At 55.6% G+C, this 19072-nt stretch overlaps 2 protein-coding genes across 5 annotated transcripts; one reads left to right on the top strand and one right to left on the bottom strand.

Moving 5' to 3' along the window:
* Positions 1–901: 901 nt before the first annotated feature.
* Positions 902–5433, bottom strand: GPR137 (G protein-coupled receptor 137). Of its 2 annotated transcripts, XM_070783400.1 has the most exons (8): positions 4935–5433; positions 3477–3855; positions 3344–3393; positions 2410–2635; positions 2147–2296; positions 1893–2021; positions 1667–1782; positions 902–1370 (listed from the first exon to the last, which is right to left on the bottom strand). In XM_070783400.1, the coding sequence occupies exons 2-8, from the start codon at positions 3831–3833 to the stop codon at positions 1211–1213; spliced, it is 1188 nt and encodes a 395-aa protein (XP_070639501.1). In that variant the 5' UTR covers positions 3834–3855; positions 4935–5433; the 3' UTR covers positions 902–1210. The 2 variants fall into 2 exon arrangements, with proteins under 2 accessions (XP_070639501.1, XP_019810392.1); XM_019954833.2 differs by lacking the exon at positions 4935–5433 and having other exon boundaries at positions 3477–4817.
* A 62-nt stretch (positions 5434–5495) lies between these two features.
* On the top strand, positions 5496–17367 carry BAD (BCL2 associated agonist of cell death). Of its 3 annotated transcripts, none has more exons than XM_019954834.2 (4): positions 5496–5645; positions 5927–6121; positions 16130–16323; positions 16879–17367. In XM_019954834.2, exons 2-4 carry the CDS (start codon positions 5935–5937, stop codon positions 17002–17004), a joined length of 507 nt encoding a protein of 168 aa, XP_019810393.1. In that variant the 5' UTR covers positions 5496–5645; positions 5927–5934; the 3' UTR covers positions 17005–17367. The 3 variants fall into 3 exon arrangements, with proteins under 3 accessions (XP_019810393.1, XP_019810395.1, XP_019810394.1); XM_019954836.2 differs by lacking the exon at positions 5496–5645 and adding an exon at positions 5652–5792; XM_019954835.2 differs by lacking the exon at positions 5496–5645 and adding an exon at positions 5652–5829.
* The last annotated feature ends 1705 nt before the right edge of the window (positions 17368–19072 follow it).

The following is a 19072-nucleotide window of genomic DNA, read 5'->3' as shown; positions in this document are numbered from 1 at the left end:
TGAGCATTAATGAGATCGGTATTTGTAAATGCTCGAAACACAGCCTGGCACTCACAATTGAGTGCCCTACAAATGTCAGCAATTTCCCTTTCAACTGAAAGTGATTGTTCAGCTTTGAGCTGCTTCTCTTGAGTCTCAGAGGCCCATCTCTGGAGGTACTGAGGCTTGGGGCTCAGGACAGTCCCAGGTGAAGGGTTTCAAGGCAGGCTCAGTGCTAGGCCCCAGGAGCTCCAACGAGCTGGACCAAATGGCCAGATACAGGGGCGAGATAAATGACTCTCTGATAAATGACTCCCAGCCATGGGACAGAGGATATATCTGTAAGGCCTGTGATTACAGAGGGCAGCAACTGCACTATCAGGGACAGTCAGGGAAGGGGCTCCCCAGGCAGACTCTGTGGGGGCAGCCTGGCCAAATTGGCACAGGCTAGGGCGATGGGGGCTGCTTTTCCTCCACCAGTCCTGGACTAACTCATGGACCTGAAGGCCAGGTTGGGCATAATGACAGGGAAACAGGGTCCCTAGAAATCCCGATCCACTGAGGGTAAGAGGCATGGCAGCCATGCAGTCACAGTGCCAAGGGACCTGGGGTGGGGTGGGGAGGGACATAGTTCCCTGACCTGGAAATGGCAGGGTTCATAGAGGTGACATTTGAAGCAGTTCCCGAAGAAAGAGTAGAAATTGTTCAAGCAGGGAAGGGACTGGAGTTGGGGCTGGATTCTTCTGGTCTCTTTTTTTTCTTTGGACTCCAGGTTTGTCCCTCTCCTTACTCACCAGCCTTGGGGGAGGTAAATGGCCCCAGCCCAGCCCAGTAGCCCCCTTCGAGGGCCAGTGTCCAATCAGCCTTAGACCGAACAGATGATGGTGTGAGAAACACAAGCAGACAACTGATGGACAGCAAATGGACTTGGGGCACAGACACTGTTTATTGAGTGGCAGACGCAGGAGAGGTAGCTGGCTCCGGAGTGGAAGCGGAGGCGGTGGGGTGGGTCATGCCAGGGCGCCGTGAGCATCTGGCAGCCAGGGCCATGCCCCCCCATCCTAGGGGACAGCACAAGCTCACTGCATCAGGAGTAGCAAGGAGCCGGCCTGGGGAAGAGGCAGCCACAGCCCCCGGGGATCCTGGGCAAGAAGCAGCAGACGAACTTGGCACAAGGGTCTGGGGTGGGAGGGGCTGGGGTCTGGGTGTTCTGCGGGGAGATGAAGGGGGATCACGTCTGTGGGGTGGAGTAGAGACTGTGGTGGTGGCCGCCTGGTCCCAGAACCTGGGAGAAGAGCAGGGGCGTGGTCCGAGTCTGGCTGCCTCCACACCAGCCTGGTTCCCGCCCGATGGTGCCATACCAGCTGCTGGAGCCTAGGCTGCCTGACATGCTGCAGGCAGAAACAGGGTCAGTCCCCCAGCAGTCACTAGGACCACAGTCACCAGAGTTGGGGGAGGAGAGAGACTGACCGAGAACAGAGCTCAGTGACCCAGACTTCTCTGACTATGGCAAACTGCATCTTGGGGGGTGAGGTAGGGACTTTAGCAAGAGCAAACCAGAGGGGACTTCACCTAGTATAGACCATGGCATGGGCAGAGGTGGGTGGCAAGACCTGCTCTAGGACCCCATGGCTTGGTGGAGCAACCTGAGAGCCCAGGGGTCCTCGGGTGGGGCCGGGACTCCTACCTGGTGCTCTCACCCCGGCTATGCTCCCAAGAGCAGCCCTCATCCTCGCAGTGTGCCCGGTCGAAGAAGTAGGAACGGGAGCCAAAGACCTGCCCGTTGAGGATGCGGCTGGTGCTCTAGGGAAGGGAGCCACCATTGATGCTTCCTTCTGCCCCCCACTGGCCTCCCACACCCCCAGAACCCAGCCCAGGGACCGCCAGTGCCGCCCCTCTCCACTGGCCCTCACCAGGTCCTGCGGGGGCCGATGTACCCGGAAGAAGCCCACCAGCAGGGTGGTGGGCAGCAGCTCCCACACAAAGAGGATGAGGCCAAACACCAGGTAGCCTTTGTTCCCCAGGTCGTTCACCAGGTCCGCCTGTGGGGAGGCAGGGGCTGTGCCGATCTGCAGTCATGCCAATGCGGCCCCCAGACCGGACCCAGGCCAGCTGGGGGCCAGGAGCCACAGCTACTGGGGAGGCGGCAGATGTGTCGAATGCCCACCTGATCAGAGACGTTGTACCAGTCGTAATCGAAGGCGTCCAGCCGGCTCCGGGGGGCCAAGGCCAGGGCTGCCAGGTTGTAGCAGGCCCGGCTGGCATAGAGCAGGACCATGGCGCCACCCATTGCAGCTGCCTGGCACACACTGGTCCCCTGGCAAAGATGACAACAGGGGACCCTTAGGGAGGGGAGGTTTCAGCTTTCTCTCTACTCTGAAGACCCCAAACGCCCCAAAGACACCCAGGCATCAGCGCTTGTGGCCCTACCTTGGCCTCCAGGTAGATGCTGGTGGAGGGGGCCCGCCGGGCCACAAGGCAGAGGCAGGCGGCAAGAGAGAGTGCGCAGATAACAAACAGGGAGTCGCTCACCAGGACACGCACCAGCAGGAGGGCCCAGGGCTGTGCCCGGCGCCGGCGGGACAGCATGGCGCACAGCACATTCACCAGCAGAAAGAGCAGCGAGGCCCCCACGAAGGCCCCTCGGACAGCCAGCCTGCGGCCCACAGCACAGTCAGCCCCAGGCGACCACCCTTGCCACTCCCCAACCACCCAACCCTTCCCAGGAGACCCGGGTGTCAGTCAGAACCTCAGGCCACGCAGTCTGAACCCCACTCCTCCAGTTTTGCGGATGAGGAAACTGAGGCTAAAGAGGTCAGAATATGACTGACAGCTGTGGTACAGCAGAAAGAGCACTGGATTGGGAGTCAGAAATCTGAGTTTAAGCCCTGGCTCTACCTCCTGCCAGGTGTGCGACCTTGAACATGTTGCTTGGCCTTGCTGGGCCTCAGTGTCTTCATCTCTCAAATGGGGATACATCAGCTTCGAAGGTAAGTTGTAAATATTAAAGATGTCTGTGAAAGCTCTTAATAAACTGTGAGATGTTGTATAAAGGACAGGAGTTACCACTGCCCAAGGTCACCCAGAAGTGCCCTTTGGAGCTTCCGAGGGCCGGAGCCTCCAGCTCTTCCTCCATCATGGATGACATTGGCACCCTCTCCCTTCACCATATTTCACTGGTTTTTATTACAGTTGAGCTTCACATATGTAGCACCTCTGCAGACCATCTGCACCAGGTGCCTAATGTTCCCGAGCCTTCCCCAAGCATCCTGGGCTGTACTCCCCTCAGCCCTACCAGGGGGAAGGAATGGACACTGGGCTTCTCCCTGCCCCTGACCTGGGGACTGAACCCACCAGTACTTACAAGCCTCGGCTCATCTCTGGCCGACGCTTTGCCTTGGCTTTGAACACCACCTGGGGGCAGAGAGGCCCATTATTCTTTGGGGCCCTGGGGCTTGCTACCCCACAGGCCTACCCCCACCCATCACCATGGTTACCTGAGCAAAGTAGAGGTTCATGAGCGTCAGTGTGAAGAACTGCAGGCAGACAGGACAGCAGTAGAGAAGCCAAAAGGGCAGGGGCCCCAGGTGGTTGGCTCGGGGTGTGTCTCGAAAGTAGAAAGAGAACAGGGTGGTACGCAGGGCAGCCCAGAGCAGACAGAGCGCCAGGAACACCGTCTGATAGCTGAGACGCTTGTGCCCATACAGGAGTACCAGCCAGAGCTGGGCATAGACCGAGAAGAAGAGCAGGGCGTACAGGGTGGTGTAGGCCGCAGTCAGCCCCAGGGTCACGGCGGGCGGCAGCGCAGGTACCAGCCCAGCAGCAGGCACCAAGCCAGACAGGTTACTCTCCATGTCAGGGAGGGAGGCCTGAACCCTGAAGACAGAGATGGAGGGGCCGGCAGGGGGCCAGGGAAATAAATACGGAGGGGTGGGAGTTGTAGGGTGCTCAGGCGGAAAGCAGTGGTGGTTGGCCGGGCCCTCCCGCCCTCGACAGAGGGCCCCTTGCCTTCGCGGGGCACAGGCAACCTGGGTCCCTCACTACGGGGTGTGGAAGGACAGCCCTTCCTCTCCAGGGCAGAGTGGGGAGTACTCCTCTCCAGGCCAGGCTCAAAGCCGGGGATGGGGGGAAGGGGGTGCAGAAGCCGAAGGAAAGGGGGTCCCTGGCCTCGGTCGCTGGAGTCGTCCCGGCAGGAGGGGGAGAGCCGGCCAACGCCAGTCTGTTCAGAGCAGCGGCCGCTGCTGGGGACGCTCAACGTCTGGCTCTCCCCCTCCCCAAACTGGAGGGCTCTCTCCCCTCCAACAATCCGGATGGGGAGGGCCTCTGCCTTCCGTCCTCAGGATTCCGGACGCTGGCCCACCCCACCCCCCACTGCGTCCACTCTCCAGCCGCGGGGGGGCGGGAGGAGGCCGACGCCCGGTCCTCAGGCCGCGGCTGCGGGAGCCGGCTCCGGTCGCTGGGACCCGGGGCTCCAGCTCCCTGGCTCCCGCTGCTCCGCCCCCTCCTGCGCCTGCGCGGCCGCCGTTCGCTACGCAAATTGCTCAGGGTCTGGTCCTGGCTACGCAGGCCCGCGCCGCACCCGGCGCGGAGCTGTTCGAGAATTGGCGCAACTTGAGCCACCGCCGGGCGCCAGGGGTTACTAGAGGCGGCGAGCGGCCTTGACGTTCCGGCTGAGCCGCATCCGGCCTGCGCCCGGGTGGGCATTGCCTGGAGCTACCGGCCCTCGCTTCCATAGAAAGCTGGCGATTCCCATGCTTCTCTTCCCCATCCCCAAATCAAGATTGTGCCGCCCGATCCGGGGCGGTAACGACTTCCCTTCACTCGGCCTCGAGGGAAACTTCCGCCCTCAGCCAAGATGGCCTCCGGGCCCCGCCCCCGGGCCTTAATCCGCGGGACCCCCGCGTCCCGCGCGAGCCCGCCCGCCCATTCCCTAGGGGGCGGCGTTTCCCGCTCACCTGGCCTGCCGTCTGCCAGGCGCGAGGCCTCCGCAAGTCCTATTGTCACTCTCCTAGAGGCCCCTTTCCCTTCTGCGCCGGGACAGTCATCCTGCCCCGGGTGGAGGCTCCCTCGCTTATCTCTAGTGCCCCCGAGTTGGCGCGAGGAGTGGCGCCCCTGACGCGGGCGGTGCGAGGTTTCCACCGCGAGGAGAAGGGAGGGGCGCTTCCCGAGCCGGTCACCCGGTTCGGATGGAGCAGTGACAACAGCAACAACAGTTGCCTCCGACGGCTGAGCTTCGATTACTGCTTTGCAAAGTGCTTTCACCCACAGTAATCACCGCCCAGTTTACAAGGATCACTGACTCCTGAAAGAGGTGTCATTATCTCCATTTTACAGGAGTGGGAATTAAGTCCCAGAGGGGCTGAAGGACTTGTCAGCAGGAGCTGGCTTCCAAATGGGGACCCCGGAGAATCCCTCAGCGGCTCCAACAACGCCCAAGGCATAAGGAAGTCGAGAGCTGAGCATCCGGAGACGTAGAAGAGAATCAGGAGGAAGGCAGTGGGCGGGGCCCCAAGGAGTGGGGCCCGCCTGCTGGCCAGCTGACATTTCAAGAGCTGATTGGGCCGGGCCCGTGACAGTTTCCGTTACCCAGGCAACTAGGGCCGGGCTCTCTTTTTGCTAAAGGGACGCGGCGGGCCCGGGTCAGGGGCCTCATTATCGGGCTTGGGGTGAGATCTGTGTGCCGTTACCGCGGGCGGGTCTGACTGAAGCCTGGGCAGGGGCCTGAGGCTTCTCTCCAGCCCTAGGGCTCTGAGAGTTTTAGATCCTGGGCGGATAAGTCGAGCTTCCTGCCGGCCCAGACTCAACGGACAGATGTGCGCCAGGGAAGCAGGGTGGACCTGGGGTGCTGAGGTGGGAGAGGGAGCCAGGGACACCTGCGCCCCCAACCCTGCCAGCCAGCCTTAGCTCCCGCTGTTCTCTAATTACTTGTCATCTTGCCCCCCTGCAGCCCAGAGCATGTTCCAGATCCCAGAGTTTGAGCAGAGTGAGCAGGAAGACTCCAGCCCTGCAGATAGGGGCCTGGGCCCCAGCCCCACAGGGGACAGGCCCCCAGGTCTCAGCAAGCACTGGCTAACAGCCCCAGGCCTCCTGGGGGAAGCTGGTCACCAGCAGGGGCAGCCGGCCGGCAGCAGCCACCATGGAGGTAGGCAACCCCCGCCCCCCACCCAACAACCACCTGCCTGTCCAGCTTGCCTCCAGCCCAGTAGCTCTCTTCACCCCAGCCACATCCACACTCTGGAGGGCTCTGAGTAAGTCCCTCACCACTCTGCACCTCAGTTTCCTCTTCTGTAAAACAGCAATTCATCACCACCCTGGTAATGCTGTGGGGAAGATTAACAGGCATACCTTAGAAGCACTTAATTATAGAGCTGGTGTTTAGTAAATGCTCCAAGTATGTAGCTCTTAGCACAGGACCAGGACAGAATCACTGAGAGGCCAGAAAGGGGAAATGACTTGCCTAAGGTCATACTCAGCATTTCCTTTGGGCTAGAAGACTCTGTGGTGCTTTGCCCCAGGCTAGTGCTTTCCTTGAGATCCTGGATCCAGTCCCCAGCTCTGTTCTTTCCCACCCTGTGGCTCACACCCACACGGTGCTGTCCTTAACATCGCCAGGGCCAGGTAATCCCAAGAGGCAGACAGCCCTACCAGGCAGCAGGTCTGTGTGGGACTGGGAAAGCATCGGCTGTCCTCTATATCTACTGAGGGAGACCCAGCTGAGATGGAAGGATGGGCCCTGGAGGGCAGCAGCCATGTCTTAGTAGTCCCTACCACCAGGGTGCCCAGCCCAAGCCTTGGCACCTGGAACAACCACAGACATCTTCTGAAAACAAAACTCATGTCCCTTAACTGCTGCCGATGTGACACCCTTCCATTTTCAGGAGCAGGAAGGCTTATTAATGCCCCCACCCCAGAGAGTTCCCTGGTGGTCCAGTGGTTAACGCTCAGTGCTTTCACTGCCGAGGACCCCGGGGTTCAATGCCTGGTCAGGGAACTAGGATTACAGTCAAAAAAGAAAGAAAGAAAAAAGGTTGATATTCAGTTATTAGGGATACAATCTCTAAAAAAAAAAAAAAAAATTAAAAGAAAAAAAAAAGACCCCACCCCCACCAGCCAGCCTGCTGTATGTCACACTGAACTCCACAGGCTTTCTTTAACTTTGAGATTTTTGCACTTAGAGTTTTTCTGCTTGAAACTGCTTCCCATCCTGTATCTGGCTGTCCCCATCTTCTGTGTCAAGTGCTGAATGTGTGTACCAGCTGCCAGGGGTTCATCAGGGACTAGAAGAGAAGCTCTTACCCTTGTGGTTGCCTACATTCTAGAAGATAGGGGGAGACAAGTCATAAACCAAGAAACAAACAAACCAGTCAGTGATATGGTGCCGTAGCAGGTGATGCCTTAGGTGACATACCCTTGACTTTCTCTTTGGAATCCGGAGTGCTGGGGGCTCGAGGGAGTGATTTAAACTGAGGTGGTCAGGGTGGGCCTTGGTGGTGGTGGTTTAGTTGCTAAGTCATGTCTGACTCTTGGGACCCCATGGACTGTAGCCCTCCAGGCTCCTCTGTCCATGGATTTCCCAGGCAAGAATGCTGGAGTGGGTTGCCATTTCCTTCTCCAGGGGATCTTCCTGACCCAGGGATCAAACTCAGGTCTCCTGCACTGCAGGTGATTCTTTACCAACTGAGCTACTAGGGCTTTGGTAAGAAGCAACATTTGAGCCAAGGCTAGAATCTGATGAGGAGTGAGCCAGAGATCTGTGGGAAGACAGATGCTGGCAGGGATGCCCGCAGACAGAGGGCAGTGTTAGTCACTCAGTCAAGTCCAGCTCTTTGTGACCCCATGGACTGTAGCCCACCAGGGTCCTCTGTCCATGGAATTTTCCAGGCAAGAATACTGGAGTGGGTTGCCATTTCCTTCACCTAGGCGGAGGGCAGGGCAAATGCAAAGACCCTGAGGGCAGTGAGAGGAGGGCCTTAGAGACTCCTCCAGAGATCAGGGAAGGGGAGGGGCTGAAGGGCAGGGCCTTGAAGGCCCAGGTCAAGGCTCTGGCTTTCAGGTTGAGTGAAAACCTGGAGGACTCTGATCTGATTTGGACCTCAAGAGAATCACCAGGGCCCCTGGGTGGAGACGGGTCTCCAATGGGCAAAGGTAGGGGTGGTGCCACGGGGGAGGATGGTAGCTGGTGCGAGCGTGGTGGTGGTGGTGGAAGTGGTAAGTATTAGAGCTAGGCTCTGGGTTTCTTTTGAAGGTCGAGCTGGTGGGATTTGCTGATAGACAGATGTGTGAGGCCCAAAGAGGATGGCTTGGGCGCCTGGAAGGATGGAGTTGCTCTCAACTGAGGTGGAACTGAGATGGTGTGGGGCGAGATCAGGAGCCCTGCTTGGGCCAGGTCAGGTTAGAGGTACCTTTTGGGCATCCAGTTGGAGATTTCTAGTAGGGATAGATACATGTGGGAGTTGGCCATTGCTGATGAAGTGTTTGGTGGGCCCTGGGAGACAGTGTAGACAGGGTAGGGCTTGGGCTGTGTCTGGAGCTCCAGGCTGCAGAGGGCAGCAGAAGCGGAGGAGCCCGCACTGGGGTCTGAGAAGGAGGGAGCCATGTGGTAGGGAGGGGAGTGTTGAACTGGGCGATGCTCCTTTGAGCGCTGCTGGAGGAGGGCTGGGAGTGGAGCGCTGGACTGGACCTAGGGCTGGGGAAGCTTGGGTGGAGAGTGGGGAGGGATGATGGGAAGAGAATTGGAGGTAGAAAGGAGAGCCCACTCTTGGCAGCTGAGCTCTGGCAAAGAGGAACAGAGGAGCCAGCGGCACCTGAAGGCCCAAGGAGAGTCAAGGAAGGATTGTTTTATTACTTAAGATAAAAAGAAAAAAGAGGTTCTTTTTTTTTGGCTGTACCATGTGGCTTGTGCGGTCTTAATTCCCTGACCAGGACTCAAACCCATGCTCCCTGCAATGGAAGTGTGGAGTCTTAACCATCAAGGAACTCCCGAAAGAGCATGTTTATAAGTTGATGGAGTAATCCAGTTAGGAAAATACTGGGGGATGCAGGGGAGAAAGGAAGCTTACTTGAGTAGGAGAGAGTGGTCTGGTGTTCAGGGGAGGGGCAGCTCAGCTGAGTGCAGTGGAGGGGTGGAGGAGGGCAAGGAGACACCTCACAGGAACTAGTAGATGTTTCTCTCGTGGATGCTTCCAATTTCTTGGTGAAAGGAAGCCAGGTCTTGAACCAGGAGTGAAGGTGGGGAGAGGGGTGGAGGTTGAGGTCGAGAGAGGGAAGAACAGGTTTGAAGTAGTTGTCTGGCCCAGAGTATGGAGTTGGAAGGTGTGCTGGGCAACTCGGGGGGCCACTGGGTCTTATGGCTGTGAATTTGAACAGAGGTGGCACGGCTGTGCTTTTCTCCAGCCATGCTGGCCGCCCAGGTGCCTGTGGGAACTGGCAGGGAGTTGGCCTTAACCAGAGCTGTGTTGGTATCAGCCCAGTGAGGGAGGCGGTGCGGGGCTTGGCTCGTATGCAGTGTAAGCTGGCCAAGTGTGAGGAGCCCGGCATCATCAGAGCTGGAGTGCCAAGGCAGGGAGCTGGAAAGGACCATTTCTGTGCTATGAATGAATGAAATAGGAGTGGCAAAACCTCTTGCACTCACTAGGGGCCCATCCCGCGGGTGGGGGCACCTGAGGCCCCAAGGGGGAAAGGTGGCCCAGCTCCAGGCCCAGCCATGACAAGGCCTGCAAGGGATGTAAGAGACCTGCCCTGGATTCCTTTTGACTTAGTTTCAAGTGGTTTTCCATGAAAGACCCGCAGGTGCCGATAACCTGCCAGAGCCACCGGGCCACTGTCCCCCTCCGCATGGGCAGGGTGCTGCCACTCTTCACATTCCCTGCCTCCAAGCCCCTGCTCGGTGAACTGTGCGTGTCTCCAGGGCGGGCCTGTGGCCACCTTGTGTGCTGTGCCAGCTCCCGTGCGTAGCTGGGTGCCTGGAGCAGCTGGTGCGTGAATGGTAGAGAGGGGAAGGGCGACACACGGTGAGTAAAGCAGCCCAGTGCCAGACCCCGGGCCAGACTGCAGGCTTCACCCTGGCTTTTTTTTTTTAATTGAAGTATAGCTGATTTATGTGCTCAGTCGTGTCTGACTCTTTGTGGCCCCATGGACTATAGTCCGCCAGGCTCCTCTGCTCATGGAATTTTCCAGGCGGGAATACTGGAGCCGGTTGCCATTCCCTTCTCCAGGGGATCTTCCCGACCCAGGGATTGAACCCATGTCTCTTGCATTGCAGGCAGATTCTTTACCACTAGTGCCCAGTGGTAACTACGGGAAGCCCATAGTTGATTTGTGAAAGTGAAAATGTTAGTCGCTCAGTCGTGTCTGACTCTTTGTGACCCTATGGACTGTAGCCTACCAGAATCCTCTGTCCATGGGATTCTCCAGGCAAGAATACTAGAGGGGGTTGCCATGACCTTCTCCAGGTTGATTTATAATGATATGTTAGTTTCAGGAGTACAGCAAAGTGAGTCAGTTATATATATATATATGCATATATATATTCTTTTTCAGATTCTTTTCCGTAATAGGTTATTACAAGATATTCAATATAGTTCCCAGTGCTACACAGTAAATCCTTGTTGTTTATCTACTTTATATATAGTTCAGTTCAGTCGTTCAGTCGTGTCCGACTCTGCGACCCCATGAACCGCAGAACACCAGACCTCCCTGTCCATCACCATCTCCCGGAGTCCACCCAAACCCATGTCCATTGAGTCGGTGATGCCATCCAACCATCTCATCCTCTGTCATTCCCCTCTCGTCCTGCCCTCAATCTTTCCCAGCATCAGGGTCTTTTCCAATGAGTCAGTCTTCGCATCAGGTGGCCAAAGTATTGGAGTTTCAGCTTCAACATCAGTCCTACCAATGAACACCCAGGACTGATGTCCTTTAGGATGGACTGGTTGGATCTCGGACTGTCAAGAGTCTTCTCTAATACGACAGTTCAAAAGCATCAATTCTTTGGCACTCAGCCTTCTTTATAGTCCAGCTCTCACATCCATACATGACCACTGGAAAAACCATAGCCTTGACTAGACAGACCTTTGTTGACAAAGTAATGTCTCTGCTTTTCAATATGCTGTCTAGGTTGGTCATAACTTTCCTTCCAAGGAGTAAGCATCTTTTAATTTCATGGCTGCAGTCACCATTTGCAGTGATTTTGGAGCCCAGAAAAATAAAGTCAGCCAGTTTCCACTGTTTCCCCATCTATTTGCCATGAAGTGATGGCACCGGATGCAATGATCTTAGTTTTCTGAATGTTGAGCTTTAAGCCAGCTTTCTCACTCTCCTCTTTCACTTTCATCAAGAGGCTCTTTAGTTCTTCTTCACTTTCTGCCATAAGGGTGGTGTCATCTGCATGTACCTATGAATCCCAAAGTCCAGAATTCCCTGGTGGTCCAGTGGTTAGGACACAGCGCTTTCACTGACATGGCCTAGGTTCGATTCCTGGTTGGGGAACTGAGATCTCATAAGCCATGCAGTGCTGCCAAAGAAAAAAAAAAAGAAATCCCAAAGGCCTAGTTAATCCTCCCTACCCCCACTCCCCTTTTTCCCCCTGTGGTAATCATAAATTTGTTTTCCATGTCTGTTTCTGTTTTGTAAGTAAACTCATTTGTATCATTCTTTGTTTGTCCTGTTTTGTTTTCGGCAGCACCAGGAGGCAGTTTGTTTTCTATGTGTGTGAGTCTATTTCTATTTTGTAAATATGTTGATTTGTATCATTTTTTGTTTGTCTTGTTTTTGGCCACACCAGGAGGCCTATGGGATCTTAGTTCCCCCACTAAGGATCAAACATATGCCCGCTGCATTGAATGCATGGGATTTTAACCACTGGACCACCAGGGGAGTCTCCTGTATCAGTTTTGGATTCCGTATTTTTGTCTGACTCACTTCGCTTAGTGTGATTATCTCTAGGTCCATCCTTGGTGCTGCAAATGGCATTATTTCACTTTTTTTTTTTAGTGGCGGAGTAGTATTTCATTGTTTATATATACATCTTCTTTGTCCATGGAATTCTCCAGACAAGAATACTGGAGTGGGTTGCCATTTCCTTCTCCAAGGAATCTTCCTGACCCAGAGATCAAACCCAGGTCTCCTGTGTTGCCAGGCAGATTCTTTACCAACTGAGCCACCAAGGAAACTTTCTTTATCTTTCTGTTGGACATTTAGGTTGCTTCCATATCTTGGCTATTGTAAATAGTGCTGCCATAAATACTGAGTGCCTCAGATTTTTTATCCCAGTAAAATGGGACTAGAAGTAGTCCCACCTCATTGCGTTGTCAAGAGAATCTGATGCATTAATACAGGAAAAATGCTTAGAAACAGTGCCTAGCAGAGAGGAGGGTCTGCTATTCTTACTATTACTGCAGTTGTTGTTGCAGTGAGTTGGCCCAGGCCCTGAGCAGACCTGGGGATTGCCATTCATTTAGACGGAATAGAGAGACATGAATAACCAATGCCACCCTGATGGCAGACAAGGGAGTGCAGGCTGGAACGTAAGAATGTAAGGGCCCTGAAGGCCATGCCCAGGAGTTTGGAGTTTATCTCATAGGCAACAGGGAGCCATTGAAAGTTTTAGGCAGAGGACAGACATAGTTGGGTTTAGAGCAGAGGTTGGCAAACCACATCCAAAGGCTAAACTCCTCTTTGTTGTGTAGCCAATGAGCTAAGGATGATTTTGACACTTTTTTTTTTGACACTTTTAAACAGTTGACAGAACTCCAAAGAACAGTATTTTATTTCAGTGTTCCAAATACAATTTTAGTGGAACGCAGCGGTGCACAAGCACGTGTATATTGTTTACGGCTGCTTTCAAGCCCTGGCCACAATGTTGAGTAGTTGTGACAGGCTATGTGGCCTGCGATGCCCCAAACATTTCCTCTCTGACCCTTTACAGAAAACACTTGCCAGCCTCTGCTTTATCGTGTTTTCTGATTTTCTCAGCTCTGAGCAAGGTGGAGGTATGTTCTCTACAGGCCAGTAAGGGGCTTTCATACTCCAAATGGCTTTAGGGGACACAGGAAGCCTGGGCTGAGACAGGTCAGGCCACATGCCTGCTCCAGGGGGGAGCACCGAGCTGCTCTCCTGCTGAAGTCGAGCAACATGTGAACCCCCCACGTGGTAGAGCAGGATCCAAACCCAACCCCACCTGATGGCACAACCTCACTGCCTCCAGCTGTCTGGAACAGCACTGTTCTAGTGAAGTGTGCAAGGATGCTCACAGGAGCGGGAATGTGGATGTGTTCAGCCCCACCCACTTACCCAGAAAGCCAGTGAGTAAAGAACTTTAAGTTTGGGGCTCCTGACACCTCCAGCCATAGGTCCCTCCCACTTTCCCACCCAGCCCCAGGCCTGCACTCTGGAAGGATGGCGAGAGAGCATGCTCACAACCAGAAGCCACGCCTCCTCCCGCCTCCTTTCCTTCCCAAGACTGGGAGAGGACGCCTTGCACTATCTAGGGGCATGAAGGAGTGACTGCTGATTGAAGGTTGGATGGATGGAGTGGGTAGGCATGTCTGCTCCCCCAGGGAGTTCACAGAAAAATACTCAAATTTTTTTCCTAGTAAATAGGACACTTAAATGTTCAGTTTACACATTTGAGTGTCATTTTGACAATGGCTGGCTTGGCACTGCTTAATTCATGGCTTCGGTAAAAATCCCCACTCCATGGGTAGGCTCCTGGCGGAGCTGGCAGTCACATTAGGCCTAGGGTTGCCTTTCCAGACCTGAGCCCCCACGGGAGCTCATGGTGCTGCTGAAAGGAGCCTGGGGCATGAGAGTTAAATACACAGACCCAGGAGCCAGACTGGTTGGGTTGGCATCTGTCACCTACTAGCTGTGTGACTTTGGGCAAGTTACTTACCCTCTCTATGCCTTAGTTTTCTTTTCTGTAAAATGGGGACAGTGAGTAACCTTCCCTCCCAGGATGTGGCGAGGACATAAGGAATTCATGGACATGAAGCATGCTGCCAAGCTGACACAGGGAGTGCTGCTGTTCTGCTGGTTCTGATTCCCAGGCAGGAGGGCAAGGCCCAAGCCAAGTGCCTGCCTACGTCACTTGCCTTCTGACCACTGGGCCCTGCATCTGTCAAGTGTGGAGGCTGGGGGTTCTTAGTGCTAGTAAAGCAGAAAAATAGCTGATAGTTCCTGAGCATTTAAGTGACCAAGCAGGGTGTGCCAGCTGTGTGACCCTGGGCAAGTTCCTAACCTCTCTGTGCTTCTATTTCCTCATGTGTAAAATAGGGAGAACTTGGCCTCTCACCGGGAAAATGCGAGGCTTCAGGACATGAAAAGGGCAGAACAGGGTTCTTTCTCTGTGTCGTTTGTCCTCATGGGGGTACTGGGGGCTGCCCCCATTTCACAGAGGACAACACCGAGACCCCAAGGGATTAAAAAGAAAGGGCCCAAGGTCACAAAGCAGGAATGCGGGGGAGGGGGGGACTTCTGCCCTGATGCCCATGCCCCATGGAACCGGACAGTCCTCTGTAGACGGGCCTGTTCTCATCAGGGCTCTTGCTGCTCTCAGCTCCGTAGCCCCAGCCCCAATCTGGACTGCTGATTTAGCTGCCTGTTCCCCGCTGCCACCTCGTTCCTCAAAGGCTTTATGGTGTCCCTGCCTACCTGAGCCCAGGCTTTGGTGAAGTTTAGGAATTCCAGCCACCCTCTTAGCCTAGGCCTTTCTGGATCCAGCCCCCTCTTCTTTTCTTGGCTTTCCCAGCCCTGTGTTTGGAGCTGGGACCCTTGGAGGCCCCAGCCCTGGAGCTGGCCCACAGGCCTTTGGGAGAGGATGAGACAGTTACCCCTGGCTTCAAGACCTGGCCTAGATCATACTTTCTTCAGGATGCCTCCCTGACAGACATACCTTGCTGTGGATGCTGTTCCCTGTACTTGTTCCATGCTTGTCTTTCAATCCGGCTCTGGATTTATGCTCCTGGGAGTGTTCTAGGTCTTTGTTGGTCTGGGTATGGGGGTGGGGTTGACAGGAATTAGGGGGATGGAACACACGCAAAAGCCAGACAAACTCAGGACACACCTCTTTGAACAATGATCCATCACACACTTTCAGCTTATAAAGGACTTTCACGCTGTTTATGTGAGGCAAGTCACTGGCATTAAGAACTAGGTTTATCCCCATAAAGAGGTGAAGACACAGGCTCAGGGAGTTGAAGGGTGGTTGGATAAAGGATGACGTATAGCTCAATGGATTATCACTGGACTCTGGATTCCAACAAACCTGTAGGGACTTCAAACCTCAGAACTTCCCAACTGTGTCACTCAGGGCAAGTCTAAACCTCTCCAAGCCTGTCTTTTCATCTATACCGTAGAAGCAATATTAGTACTTATCTCCTGGCATGCTTAGGATAATGAGGTAATGCCCAGGACCTAGTGCGTGCTCCTTAAGTGTTACCATAAAAAGTCAACAGAACTTTCTGGACAGTTTGTTCAAAGTGGGTGCTGTGAGAGGTACAGATATGCTGACAGGTTCTTGTTCTCAAAGGGCTTCTAGGTCTCCTGTAGGTCACACCAGTGAAACAAATGGGCCCCAGCAGGTCACCTGCGGAGGTGGGGTTCAACCCTGTCTGGCTTGGTTGGGGTACCTCCTCAACCAGGAGACTGATTTCCTCCGCAGGGGACTGGAGCTGATGAAAGAGTTAACCTCCCAGGGAGTTGCTGGGAAGTCCCTGGATCTTACACTCACAGCTGTAACCACTATTTATGCCCTTATTCTGTACCAAGCACAGAGGTAAAGTCATTCTATAAACCGAAAGGTCTGGCCCGTTGAAAGTGTTACTCGATCAATTGTGTCGGACTCTGCAACCTCACAGGACTGTAGCCCGCCAGGCTCTTCTGTCCGTGGGATTCTGCAGGCAAGAATACTGGAGTGGGTAGCCTTTCCCTTCTCCAGTGGATCTTCCCCACCCACGGATCGAACCCAGATCTCCCGCATTGCAGGCAGATTCTTTACCATCTGAGCCACAGGGTCTGGCCCATATTGGGGCTCAATTAAGATTTGTGGGATTAATGAGAAATTAGTTCGAAACTACACTAACACTGCTGCAGGGCTGGGGACGCGAGAGGAGTTGAGATTCAAGTCATCCCCACCGTCTGATCTTCTCTGCAGGCACTGGGGCTGTGGAGACCCGGAGTCGTCACAGCTCCTACCGCGCGGGGCCAGAGGATAATGAAGAGACGGAGGAGGAGGATCTCGGCCCCTTTAGGGGCCGCTCGCGTTCGGCGCCCCCCAACCTCTGGGCTGCACAGCGATATGGCCGCGAGCTCCGGAGGATGAGCGACGAGTTTCACGTCTCCTTCAAGGTGAGGGCCGGCTGAGGTGCCCCGCAGTCCCGGACCACGCCGGGACCTGTGCTCCCGGGCCTCCTCCCACTGGGCTGTCCCAGTGCACGTCGGGATTTGCAGTTTCGGGACTCCTCGCCTGCAGCCAGACCCTTCCCGAGTCCCAGGGTATTCGGGGACCTGACCCTGCTCCAGCAGGCCAAGGCTCCTGGGCTCCCCAAATCCCCGGAGCACGAGGCATTTGTGCTCCTGGCCGACCCACTTCGGATAGCCGGGTTCTTGGCCTCAATTTCCGAACCACTTCTTTGATTTTCAAATTATGGTCCCATCTTCCAGGTGCTAAGTCTCCGGCTCTGGCGCTTACAGGACCGTAGGCGTCCTTTCTTTCTGCTCGCAACATGGAGGGACCATGCTTAGTAGTCAGGAGACCTCTCCATACAAGGCCTGTTAGGATCTACGCTCTTTTATCTCCTCCCAGATCTCACTTGGTGGTGGGATTCCGTAAGCGGAGGGGCCTTGCTTCGGGCTGCCAGGATAAGCTAATTCATTCTACCTTTTCTTCTTCCCACCCTGAAGGGGCTTCCTCGCCCGAAGAGCGCGGGCACGGCAACGCAAATGCGACAAAGCCCCAGCTGGACGCGCTTCCTCCAGTCCTGGTTGAGCCGGAACTTGGGGAGAGGAGGCTCCGCCCCCTCCCAGTGACCTTCCGCCCCGCAACCGAAGCTCCCAACCGCTGCTGGTGGCCATCTTGGGAGCGGGCGGAAGTCTTTTCTGCAGGCCTTATGCAAAACGAGGCTCGGATTCGTTCCTTTCGGAAGACTGAGGTCTGACCCAAAGTTCGGTCCCCTTCCGGTGTGTGCGAGGACCACGGAGGGGCTCGGCCCCCATCGGAAGTTGGAAGTTTTTCCGCCCTTACCTGCCGGAAGCGGCCCCGTGACCCCACCCCACGCGCCTGCGCCAGTTGCGAGCCGAGATTAACCCTAACTTCGCCGGAACCCTTTCCTCCGTGGTAACGCTGCGGACCTACGCCCGATACTAAAATGCTAATAAAGCCCACGTCTGTGCCGCGGAGTCTCTGTCTGTCGCCTGGGGCTTCCCGGGCGGAGAGAGCGCTAGCACTGACAAGAATTTCAAAAGATGTCCCCGCTTTACATATGAGGGAAACTGAGGCACTTGGGGCCGACATCAGGGAGGCGTTGAGGCGGCGAGCGGAGATACGGCCGCCTGGACTCCGGAAGACGGAGCGCGATCGGGCTTCGGGGACATCCAGGTCCTTATCTCTAATATGGTAATTGAGAACTGCATGCCGGCTGGCCGCTGGAATTCCGCGCACTGCAAACCGTGCCGCCGTCCCCCAGGGAGGGTCATTTGCTCCTATTTGGGTCAGTCCTTTTGAGCAGCTACTGTGTGGCCGGCCTAGGGCCAGCGCTCCTCAGGGAACTGGCAGGACACATTGAGCGGGGGAGGGGACGGAAGGCTCGGCCCAGGGCTGTGAGTAGAGGGATCGCTAGGGAACCAGAGAAGCTTCACCAGGCCCTGGGAGCCGAGCTGAGAGCTCAATTCCAGAAAGGTTTATTGGCGCCCCCTACAGACTAGCCTGCGCTTTATACTAGGTACACAGACCTGGATTGCGCCACAGCTCCTGTTATTCCTAGCTTCCGGGCGAAGGAGAGGCAGCCTCTTAGTGAGGAGTGAACGCCAGCCCAGTGCTCTAACAGGGGCCTGGAACCAGGGTGAAGGCGGCTCCCTCCAGCAGAGGAAAGTCAGGGAGGGCTTCAGGGAGGAGGTAAGCTAGACCTGGGACTTGAAGACATGAGGTAGAGTGCTGTCATTTCCAGTAGAAGAAATAGCAGACCCATGGAAGGATGGCGGAGCGGCAGAGGCCAGGCTTTTCAAGAGTTGGAATGTCATACCCAGGAGTTTGGAGTTTAGCCTGGTCTTTGAGTGTTTTACGTGTGAAGTCAGGAAGATGGGAGTTGCCTGCTGAAGGGCCTAGATGGGGCAGGTGTGGAGCTAGGACAAGGCCTGACTGCAGAAACAGGGAAGACCTGGGCACTGGGAGTGGGGCCCAAGGCAGAAGTCCCCGGCTCTGGGAAGGCCTTGCTTTGGAAGCCCTGTTCTCTGGCCTCCCCACCCTATCTGTTTGCCTGAGGCTGCAGCAAAAACAAAGAAAGAAAACACTCAATTGGCAGGAGATAAGCCCAGATAAGAGGCTGCCTTCCTCCGGAGGAGGCAGGCAGTCAGCCCGGGAAGCGCCAGGAAGCTGGGAGAGGCCTTGAAGAAGTGCCAGCCTGACCCTGCTGTAGAACCCAGCCGCACCCTCACTGCGGGGTCTCTGCCACTCCACACTGTCCCAGGGCAGGAGGGGGAGGCGTGGAGTAGGTCCTCCAGGCTGGCCGAAGACAGTCTGCCCTAGAGGGTCCATGCCCCCCCTGCCTGGATGTCTTGACTTAGATGTGACCTCAGTTTCCTCATCTGCAAAACAGGCATAACATCTCCCTCACAGGGAGGAGGGGGATGCTGCGTCTTCCCTGCACACGCTGTGACCGTCAGCACCCCTTTTCCCAAGGGTCACTTCCAGGCCCATCTGCTCCCTGCCCATCGCTGAGAGCCCAGGTGCCCTGAGGTTGGGCAGGGTTTGAGCTGCCCACCTGCACCCCAGCAGGTCTATCCCCTGATAACGGAACCAACTGCCTGTGTGGCAAAGAGCAGCCTCGGCGGAAGATGCTGGGTGCCTGGGTCATATCAGGCTACAGGAAGAGGGGGCAGG

This window comes from Bos indicus, chromosome 29, assembly GCF_029378745.1.
Source record: "Bos indicus isolate NIAB-ARS_2022 breed Sahiwal x Tharparkar chromosome 29, NIAB-ARS_B.indTharparkar_mat_pri_1.0, whole genome shotgun sequence".
Classification (NCBI taxonomy): Eukaryota; Metazoa; Chordata; class Mammalia; order Artiodactyla; family Bovidae; genus Bos; species Bos indicus.
The sequence above is the reverse complement of the archived record's forward strand: the minus strand, read 5'-3'. Positions and strand labels throughout refer to the sequence as shown.